The sequence below is a fragment of the Mya arenaria genome, chromosome 12 (genome assembly GCF_026914265.1).
Source record: "Mya arenaria isolate MELC-2E11 chromosome 12, ASM2691426v1".
Taxonomy (NCBI): domain Eukaryota; kingdom Metazoa; phylum Mollusca; class Bivalvia; order Myida; family Myidae; genus Mya; species Mya arenaria.
Window position 1 is genome coordinate 30,619,415 of NC_069133.1, and position 12,169 is coordinate 30,631,583.

Genomic DNA, 12,169 nt, shown 5'->3' on the forward strand with positions numbered 1-12,169 from the left:
TGTATGTCTACACCTGCACATTTTTAAAAACTTGCCTTTCTATAAAATATTCTGAATGTCCCCTATTTCAAGGATTCAAATGGAATTGGCATGCAGTAGCTTTGGATCAGCTTGGACCTTTGATGGGTTGATTCACCATTAAATGGGTTGATACCGTTGGATTGATAAACCCTTGGATGGGTAGGTAGACCCTTGAGTGGGCTTGTAAATCCTTGGATGGGCTGGTAGATCCTTGGATGGGTTGATACACCATTGGATTGGTTGGTAAACCCTTGAGTGGACTGACATACCCTTGGATGAGGTGGTAGACCCTTGGATGGGTTAGTAGATCCTTGGATGAGTTGGTAGACCCTTGAATGGGCTGGTAGACCCTTGGATGGGTTGGTAGACCATTGGATGTGTTTGTAGACACCTGAGTGGGCTAATTGACCCTTGGATGGGTTGATAGACCCTTAAGTGGGCTGGTAGACCCTTGGATGGGTTGGTAGACCCTTGAGTGGGCTGATAAACCCTAAGGTGGGTTGGTAGACCCTTTGGTGGGTTGGTAGACTCTTAGGTGGGTTGATAGACCCTTAGGTGGTTGGTGGACCCTTCGATGGGTTGGTATACCCTTGGTTGGGTTGGCACACCCTTGGATGGGTTGGTACACCCTTGTGTAGTTGGTTATGTATTTCTTTCAAACATTGTAAGGAATATTTTGGCCTGAACTTTGGCCCTCTATTGCAGGAGATGGTGAAAACTTACGAATCAACCAATGACAAGTGGAGGGCCTTTGGATACCAGAAAGCCATACAAGTACTTAGAAAGCACCCAAAACCTATCAAATCGTTTGAGGTATAAATATTTACATGATTTTATGTTTTTGACATACAAGTATGTAAGGAAGAATCCCAAACCCATCAAATTGTTTGAAGTTCAAAAATTATATGATATGGCGAGCCACATCTTCCTGCAAAATGCAGAGAAAGTAGTCCAATGAGTAAATGGTGATCAAAATGTGGAGCATTGATTTCAGAAAATGTAACTACAAAAATTGCAACTTGGGATTTTGTCAAAAGAATGTGTGATCAAATTACCAAGATTAAATACTAAAGACTTTGCTACTGAAAACATGGGATTTGGTAGCGCCAACATTTGGAAGTGATCCATGGATACGCTATTTTTTTTGGACTTATACCTTGTCATTTATGATTGCAATTTCATTTTTTTATTTCGTATCATAAAACAATGTTATAAAAGTTCCAAACCTAGTTTCATGCAGAATATGAAGTATTTCAAAAGCACAATCAGGAAATTGATACCTAAATGAGTCCTAAGGTTTAGACATATATATAGAAAAGAATATGTAATCTATTTTGTTCCACAAATCTTGTACTATTCAAGATTCCTAGAATATAAGTATCTATAATGTGTTTCCTGTAAGGATAGAAAAAATTAACCCGAGGGCTCGTGTGTAAGCTGGTAACAAGGCTTGCCTAGCTCCGGGCACACAGCGTGCCGGAGGGACAAATTTTTCCATCCCGAGCGGAAAAACATGATTGATATTTTTTCTTGCATATCTAAAATTATTTATTTGTGGAAATATTGATGTAGAAAACGCACTGTTGTACATTTCACCAAAGATTTTAAATTACTATTGACGTCAAATAATTCCTCTAAAAATGTTTTTATGATTATTTATTTTAAATTTTAATTAAAAGTCTTGCATACTTATATATTTGATTGCGCTTTATTGAACTGGCATAATATACTTTTCATAAACCATACAATAAAAGAAATAAGAATTGGTGCGTTTTTGCGCGCGAATCATCTTACATGGTGGGTGTAAGACAGGTTTTTCTAGCACTGGTCACATGACTGGAAACACACGTCCAGTATGCAAGAAAAGTTGTTCAAATGTCTCAATATCCAGAACAGAAGTGAAATAGGTTAGAGTTTGTGATTTTGCATTGATGCAAGTATTTGTTGGTATATATAGGATCTGACACGAGTTGTCATTTAATACAAGATTTTATTAAACGAGTTCATGAAATTTGTTAGTAAGCGAGCCTCTGGCGAGCTTACTAACAACTTTCATGGACGAGTTTAATAAAATTCTTGAATTAAATGACAACGAGTGTCAGATCTTTTTTATCACATGCTTAAAACGGTGTTTTTATTACCAATTAAGTTCTGTTTTCTGAACCGATTGTTTGACAGCCAAAGTACTCAGAGTAGAATGTCAACGATGTGCCATATAAATAGTTCCAAATTAAAATGACAAAAGTAACTAGCAGTTATCAAGTTTTAAAGCTGATAAAGCGCTTAAGAAGTCACAAATACAAAAGTGTGTAGTAAAATATCCAACAACATGAATAACAAACGATTTTAACCAAAAATCCCAATAAGTACACAATTTGATGACGTCACACTCAGAGTACATGCATTCACGCGGTTTATGTGACCTAAATCGGTCTGTCAAGTTTTCTGTGTGCACGGATTTAAAAGTTATTCGCTGTCGCTTTCTACGATGATTTTGCAGCGTTTTCTTGGTGTACATGGCGTTTCACAACATGCAGATGATAACGACGAAACCTTACTCTGTACTGTATGGATGTTGCTGTTGAAAAAGTTAATTTCCACCAGCAATGTTTCCAGAGAACATGATGTTCTAGCCGCCATGGGATGTGTAATGAGATGTCTGTGCTGCGGAATTCGTATTTGTGTTTTCGGTAACCGACAGCTGATTAAATTGGCAAGCAAATGGCATTGATTGCATATTGCTTGTGTTGGTCAAGATGGAGATGTTTGAAATGTTCTTGTGGTGTTTGTCACTATTGTGGCTGTATTTGTTGACTGACTGGATATTTCTGTGACTAGTAATCTGCATTATCTGGTTGGCGGAACATTGTTATCAGAAAGTTTGTGTACAAGATGCTTTCTGGCACTATGATTCGTTAGCCATTTCTCTCCCGAAAGTCTTACAGCTTCATTATTACGGTAAGTATTTGCTGGCATTTAAACCATTTTGTTTACAAACAATGCGGAGGGATATCTAGGTTGCGTGTGATTAGTCTGGCCAATCGAAATGTCTGATAGGTTATCTTACACATGTGTAAGATAAAAATATTCGTAATGGGTATATTACACGGAAAACAAGGGTAAGCATGTGATAAAAGTCTATTTCAACTGGTTGATAGTTTTTCAAACATATTTTTATATACATGTACTTCTAAATACCAAATGTTCAAAGTAGTGCTATGTTACCATACTATCTACATATGAATCTCGAAAAGCAGAAAAATTGAATTATGTAATTTTACGTTATCAGGAAATATAACATCATAGTTTTTCCTGTGAGTGAAAATGGTATGGTGTGACATATTTTTATAGTTCATTGAAGTATAACATAATTGGTATGATGCCAAGAAAATCTTAATTTTTAAAACAGATTTATGGCAGCCTATTTTATAAAACTTTCTTTGATAAGTTGTCCACAGGTTATCTTTTGGCTAATTGACTCATTAAAACAATTTGATTGGTTAGTAGTTATTATTAGCTTGTCTGATTTTTGAAAAAAATGACGCTATTGTCGTCACTTGATTGTTGTCGTCGTCAAATGCATCGAAAGTGTTGGTTAAGTTTTGCGTTTAGGTCACTAACATGGAAACTATCACGGTGAAACTTGGGGAGCTTGTTCATCTAATACCCTTCTTCACATTGTATGCTAAAGATGCTGAGTCTTACCTGTTTTTTGGGGGAGGGGGGGGGGGGGTTAAAAAACATGAATTTTGATGGATTTGGGTTGATTTCGAGATTTCGGACATAGCTTCTTCTATTTTTGTTGGATTGATTTTAAAAAATTCACAGACAATAAATGGATTATGCACTTCAATATATCAAACAAGTTTTTGAGTCACACATTTGGAAGGGTAGGGGGAGGGTGGGGGATATTTTAGGATTTTTGGACTTTGTAATTTTTAGCTAGTCTGATTTTTTTAGTTTTGTACTTGGGTCACTAAGTACATGCATACCTGTTCACTATCGAATGTACAATAGTATAACCCTGTAATGTATTAGGCTGGAATATTGCCCCTTCTTAACTTAAAAAGTTTCACACACGCAATGTTTGTTACAGCAGTCTGTACGAAAGTTCGTCGGACCTCGGCTCCCGCCGGTAATAAATGACGAGGTCCGACAATCGCAGCTATATTGTAGGCCCGGTTGTCCGGCAATAATTTGTGGGGCAAAATGATTAAATAAATATGTGTTAAACGTGTATCATGTGAATTTTATTAACTAACCTATGTTAACTTGATCAAACCAACTTAATCAGGGCGTTTATCGACCCGAGCTCCCCGGGTTTTGACACACAGAAATCGTAAATGACCCGAAAATGACGCCTCATAAATGTGTAATATTAATCATTTGAAAGGAGCCGCAAGGCATGATCTAAATGCCTTTTAAATCAATTAAAGTCAAGAGCAATTAGCATCCGAAGTGACAACTGATTATCGATCTGGAATCTGAACGGTTTCCATGTCAGTTAGCAGCACTCAAACTCAATGAGGTGTTAACTCCGCCCATTAGGCAAATTAACGGATACCTTCGGCTTTTTTGCTTAGTACGATGGTTTAAAAAACAACAATGCTAAAATATATTTTGTTCTGTTCTTTTATACCATGTCTATTTCAATTTACATAATATATATATTTGTATTAGTTTTTAATGTGTAACAGAAAAAAATAAACATTTTTCATAGCACATGGTCTAAAAAGCGCGGGAAACAGGTGCACGCTTACCTTCTGTCAATTTTAATGAAAGTGAAAGAAGAACGCGTAAAACGTTTTCCATACACAAGTAAATAATGTCTCTATTAGAACTAGAAAATATGACACCTTTCCAAACATGACATTTAAACTAGAACACATTAAGGCATTTGAACCAGGACTAAATAATGTGTATATTAAACTAGTACACATTAAGGCATTTGAACCAGGACTAAATAATGTGTATATTAAACTAGTACACATTAAGGCATTTGAACCAGGACTTAATAATGTGTATATTAAACTAGTACACATTAAGGCATTTGAACCAGGACTTAATAATGTGTATAATAAACTAGTACACATTAAGGCATTTGAACCAGGACTTAATAATGTGTATATTAAACTAGTACACATTAAGGCATTTGAACCAGTACTAAATAATGTGTATATTAAACTAGTACACATTAAGGCATTTGAACCAGGACTTAATAATGTGTATATTAAACTAGTACACATTAAGGCATTTGAACCCGGACTAAATAATGTGTATATTAAACTAGTACACATTAAGGCATTTGAACCAGGACTTAATAATGTGTATATTAAACTAGTACACATTAAGGCATTTGAACCAGGACTTAATAATGTGTATATTAAACTAGTACACATTAAGGCATTTGAACCAGGACTTAATAATGTGTATATTAAACTAGTACACATTAAGGCATTTGAACCAGGACTAAATAATGTGTATAATAAACTAGAACACATTAAGGCATTTGAACCAGGACTTAATAATGTGTATATTAAACTAGTACACATTAAGGCATTTGAACCAGGACTTAATAATGTGTATATTAAACTAGTACACATTAAGGCATTTGAACCAGGACTAGATAATGTGTATATTAAACTAGAACACATTAAGGCATTTGAACCAGGACTTAATAATGTGTATATTAAACTAGTACACATTAAGGCATTTGAACCAGGACTAAATAATGTGTATATTAAACTAGTACACATTAAGGCATTTGAACCAGGACTAAATAATGTGTATATTAAACTAGAACACATTAAGGCATTTGAACCAGGACTTAATAATGTGTATATTAAACTAGAACACATTAAGGCATTTGAACCAGGACTAAATAATGTGTATAATAAACTAGTACACATTAAGGCATTTGAACCAGGACTTAATAATGTGTATATTAAACTAGAACACATTAAGGCATTTGAGCCAGGACTAGATAATGTGTATATTAAACTAGAACACATTAAGGCATTTGAACCAGGACTTAATAATGTGTATATTAAACTAGAACACATTAAGGCATTTGAGCCAGGACTAGATAATGTGTATATTAAACTAGTACACATTAAGGCATTTGAACCAGGACTTAATAATGTGTATATTAAACTAGAACACATTAAGGCATTTGAACCAGGACTAAATAATGTGTATAATAAACTAGAACACATTAAGGCATTTGAACCAGGACTAAATAATGTGTATATTAAACTAGAACACATTAAGGCATTTGAGCCAGGACTAGATAATGTGTATATTAAACTAGAACACATTAAGGCATTTGAACCAGGACTTAATAATGTGTATATTAAACTAGAACACATTAAGGCATTTGAGCCAGGACTAGATAATGTGTATATTAAACTAGTACACATTAAGGCATTTGAACCAGGACTTAATAATGTGTATATTAAACTAGAACACATTAAGGCATTTGAACCAGGACTTAATAATGTGTATATTAAACTAGTACACATTAAGGCATTTGAACCAGGACTAAATAATGTGTATATTAAACTAGAACACATTAAGGCATTTGAACCAGGACTTAATAATGTGTATATTAAACTAGTACACATTAAGGCATTTGAACCAGGACTTAATAATGTGTATATTAAACTAGTACACATTAAGGCATTTGAACCAGGACTAGATAATGTGTATATTAAACTAGAACACATTAAGGCATTTGAACCAGGACTTAATAATGTGTATATTAAACTAGTACACATTAAGGCATTTGAACCAGGACTAAATAATGTGTATATTAAACTAGTACACATTAAGGCATTTGAACCAGGACTTAATAATGTGTATATTAAACTAGTACACATTAAGGCATTTGAACCAGGACTTAATAATGTGTATATTAAACTAGTACACATTAAGGCATTTGAACCAGGACTTAATAATGTGTATAATAAACTAGAACACATTAAGGCATTTGAACCAGGACTTAATAATGTGTATATTAAACTAGTACACATTAAGGCATTTGAACCAGGACTAAATAATGTGTATATTAAACTAGTACACATTAAGGCATTTGAACCAGGACTTAATAATGTGTATATTAAACTAGAACACATTAAGGCATTTGAACCAGGACTAAATAATGTGTATATTAAACTAGTACACATTAAGGCATTTGAACCAGGACTTAATAATGTGTATAATAAACTAGAACACATTAAGGCATTTGAACCAGGACTTAATAATGTGTATATTAAACTAGTACACATTAAGGCATTTGAACCAGGACTTAATAATGTGTATATTAAACCAGTACACATTAAGGCATTTGAACCAGGACTTAATAATGTGTATATTAAACTAGTACACATTAAGGCATTTGAACCAGGACTTAATAATGTGTATATTAAACTAGAACACATTAAGGCATTTGAACCAGGACTTAATAATGTGTATATTAAACTAGTACACATTAAGGCATTTGAACCAGGACTAAATAATGTGTATAATAAACTAGAACACATTAAGGCATTTGAACCAGGACTTAATAATGTGTATATTAAACTAGTACACATTAAGGCATTTGAACCAGGACTTAATAATGTGTATATTAAACTAGTACACATTAAGGCATTTGAACCAGGACTAGATAATGTGTATATTAAACTAGAACACATTAAGGCATTTGAACCAGGACTAAATAATGTGTATATTAAACGTGTACACATTAAGGCATTTGAACCAGGACTTAATAATGTGTATATTAAACTAGTACACATTAAGGCATTTGAACCAGGACTTAATAATGTGTATATTAAACTAGTACACATTAAGGCATTTGAACCAGGACTTAATAATGTGTATATTAAACTAGTACACATTAAGGCATTTGAACCAGGACTAAATAATGTGTATATTAAACTAGTACACATTAAGGCATTTGAACCAGGACTTAATAATGTGTATAATAAACTAGAACACATTAAGGCATTTGAACCAGGACTTAATAATGTGTATAATAAACTAGAACACATTAAGGCATTTGAACCAGGACTTAATAATGTGTATAATAAACTAGAACACATTAAGGCATTTGAACCAGGACTTAATAATGTGTATAATAAACTAGAACACATTAAGGCATTCAAAACATGACTAGATAAGGCCACCCTTAAAAATATATCTGTTTGCTATTGCCGACCTAGGGTTGCAAGGAGTGGGTCGGTAGGTAGGCTTTTTTTTTTTTTTTTACTTTGACATATAAAGTTTGATACTTATAAAACAAAGAAATATCGTAAATTAATAACAATAACCTTTATTTTGACTAGAATTTTAAACTTTCAACATAAAATAATCATCTTTGACTAGACTTTATAACATAATCTTGTGACTAGTAATCTAAAACTTTCAACACAAAATAAACATCTGAGACTAGACTTTATAACATAATCTTCTGACTAGTAATCTAAAACTTTCAACACAAAATAAACATCTTTGACTAGACTTTATAACTTTATCTTGTGACTAGTAATCTAAAACTTTCAACACAAAATAAACATCTGAGACTAGACTTTTATAACATAATCTTGTGACTTAGTAGTAGGAACATATATTTGTAACTAGGAACATGTATTTTTAACTGTTTGTACTGAGTTGTTAGGATAGCTCCCTATCAGTGTCACATGACAGTATCAAACTTTAATAGTACTCGCAAACATTTGTTAAATGTTTCAATTTGCACATTATTTTGTCACTATAAGCTCTCTATTTGATTGGCATCCTTTTAAACGGTTCTTTTCCATCATTTCTGCAGGCATTACAGATTGGAAGAACAACACGAAATTTGGTTAGTAAGTCTGCATCTCTTTCAAAATTATCGGCAGCACAATGACAGCATATGTCTTTCTTTGTTGTACTAGAAGAGGCATAGTATGCGAACTCTATTGGACTGACGCAGGATAGCTGCAGGCGTACAAACACTGTACCATGAAGTGCATCGCCTAAAAAACAACATTGTCAGACATATTAAACATTTTAAGCTTTTATAAATATGAAATATGCATATTTAAAAGCAAAACCTGCCTAAAAGTGCCTTTAACAAGTTAGCCTTATGTGTCTATATTTAGTTCAATGATTTATTTAGATGTTTAATACATATTACAATTTTAATACATACCGTAAATGACTGGGTATTAGACGCACTTTTTTCCCTCAGATTTTGATGCAAAAAAATGCCTGCGTATAATACCCAGTAACAATTTTTTGAACTTTTTTTCTGAGGTCAATTTCAAGCCGAGAGTTTGTTTAGATTTATGTAGAAAGGGATGTTACTCGCGTCATATTGATCGAGTATATACGGGTTAAAACGGCAGTTGAAGATCGGGATACGGTATATCGTAAGACGTTTATAATTTCAACAAAAAATATTTTTCGATTAAAGTTACCGTAATTCACCTAAGAGTTCGGACACTCTAAATATTTGGACACCCATAATTGTTTCCCAAAATAATTTATTTTGCGTACCTAATTTTCGGACATCAATCATAACTTTCAAAGTTACCAAGTTTCACAGACGAAGATGATTGATTTTTATCTTTACAATGCCTGGCTAGATTACCTAACCGTATACACCACTGTGACAATTTAATTAGTTACTACCCATCCTAAACGATGTATTGCCTGTTGAAAAGGAAGTGTGATATATTTATTTCAGGATTAAACAAACAACAAGGGCAATCAAGGGATTAAGAAAACATCGACATGGCATGTTTGTAAAACGATCTGCCAATAAGCTTTCAAACTTGTACCACACTTATTGACTATATGAAGCAATAATCGTACAGTTATACATTAATCCTGCATAGCAATGTCTATGCTCTCCACGAGATCCTCGTGGGTATAACTGTAAGTTATGTGACGTCACACAGTGTGACTCTTTGATCTGAAGCCGATAGAATGTGTTTATTCAGTTCAGTGCATGGTGTTTTAATTAACTTCATGAAGGATTTACACTTATAGGCGTAATAAATAAGTTTATGACCATTGATTACTACGGATAAATTAATAAGTGGTAAAAAGCAAACATGAAGAAAAAAGGCAGGTTAAACAAACATGTAAATAAAACGTAAAAAGGTAATTTTCTATGTATTCTGAGAGCGAAAAAAAAAAATTAATTTATGGTGTTCGAACTCTTGTGAATTACGGTATTCAATGTTATTTTGAATAATAAATTGAATTAAACAATAATCAAACTTACATATAAAAAAGCAAAGTTGGGCACTGTCAAAATAATTTTTGCATAACATAGCTTTTCATTCTCGACAGTATGGTTGTATGGTTTTAAAGATAACCATCGCCATTTTCACGAAAAAATTTTTATTTGTCACTGTCAACAAACATGGTGGCTGAAAATGCCGGACGATTTTGACATTTTTTCTATGCGTCTTTTAACCAAAAAACATAGATTAAAAGTTTTTTTCTTGGATTTTTCACAGTTTTTTTCCCCTGCGTCTAATACCCCCTATCGTCTTATAACCAGTCATTTACGGTATATACATATATGAAATTGTTCCTTTCTTAAATATTGTATTCCACACTTATTAATATGAAAGAAATATTGTCGCATAAAACCAAGTATCACCTTTTTGGGAAGTCCTCGTCAGCACCAGTAAACCTATTTTGTAGTTTTCCAAGGGACACATCCACATACCACAGGGCATTAACGACAACCATGACGTGTTTGGTAACATCTTGGTCTGACATGATATTTGGAAAGAAGGCCTTCTTCACCGTCATCTCGGTCACCAAATCATTGTACAACCGGTCCTTTGCTGAAAATATTTATTTCATAAATCATTAAAAAACTGATTTAAAAAGTGAATTTATAGCTTAATCTAAAACTTAATTGTCAGACCTGAGAAAATAAATTTCTAATTTATACCTCCCTTTAACATGTAATGTAACATGAAATATAAATTTGGTAAATAAATATCTTTACAAATAATGATTTTTGGAACATACAATATTGATATATCTTCATTTGAGCATTATAATTATGATATTAAACCATAAAAAATTGAGTTTAATACAGATCTTTAACTATCATGTTTATATAGATTCAAATGAATTTACTATCAGGTTTAATTTTAGGCATTCCAATTTCACAAACCTGTTAATCTTGGGCCTTGTGCCCTCATTTTTGGAGATTTCTCAATTTTTCTAGGCACTTCCATCATTAAATTGAATGCATTTGTGGAACTGGAAGTCTTTGTATCTTCCGGTGAAATTTCTGGTGGATGTTCTTTGGTGATGCAGAAGTTAACATATTTTAAAGTTTTGTCAAACTTATGCAACACACTGATTTCTTCATCGCAATCTGGATGAAAAAGCTCAGCCCCGGCTAATGATTTGGCAACTGACAATTCAATCGTATCAGTTTTTTCAACATGTATATCAGTTTCGCTTAATAAATCTGCTAGCAGATCGTTCCAAGAATCAGAACAGTTAAATGAATAGATTCTATTCTTCAATATGTTTCTTTTCTCTGGTTGGTTTACATAATTTACACTTATATTGCAGCAGAATGTTATTTCTCCCAAAGACTCATGCTTCTTTTTTCCGACAGCCCTGGATGCCGCCATGTTTGAGGTTGCTATGCATGTGTTGAAGGAGACGCTTGCATTCAGTCATTATATACATATGCAATCGTCTAGACGATACGGATCGATAAATAATGAAAAGACCGCTAATTTGTGAAAAGACTGTTTTTAAGCGAAAATAAAAAAAAAATCGATTTTTTTTGCAAAAAAAACTTTTGAGTTGGGGCATTTTCGGCGGGTCGGCCGGCAATAGCAAACAGATAATTTTTTAAGAGTGGCCTAATGTCTTTTCAAGAACAAACAAGAGGCCCAAGAGGGCCTATGGCAGATTTCACGTTTTGGTGACCAAAAAGTTCCCGGCGAATATTGATTTTTAAAATTTATTGCAGATTTGTGATTTCAACATAATCTTTTACAGCAATTTCTTATCTATCATATTTTAGAACATTTGCAATGATTTATTCATGCATTTTTATAAAAAAAAGAATTTTGTATCACCATACCATTTGTGCTAGTGTTACAATATTGCCGGT

At 33.3% G+C, this 12,169-nt stretch overlaps 1 protein-coding gene across 1 annotated transcript in view; it reads left to right on the forward strand.

Annotated features, from left to right (window-relative positions):
- Nucleotides 1-12,169, forward strand: part of LOC128211649 (DNA polymerase lambda-like) — a 78,040-nt gene that overhangs the window by 3,319 nt on the left and 62,552 nt on the right. The window contains exon 3 of the mRNA XM_052916648.1: nt 727-834. Coding sequence (XP_052772608.1) covers nt 727-834 — 108 coding nt within the window. The remainder of the gene's footprint in view (nt 1-726; nt 835-12,169) is intronic.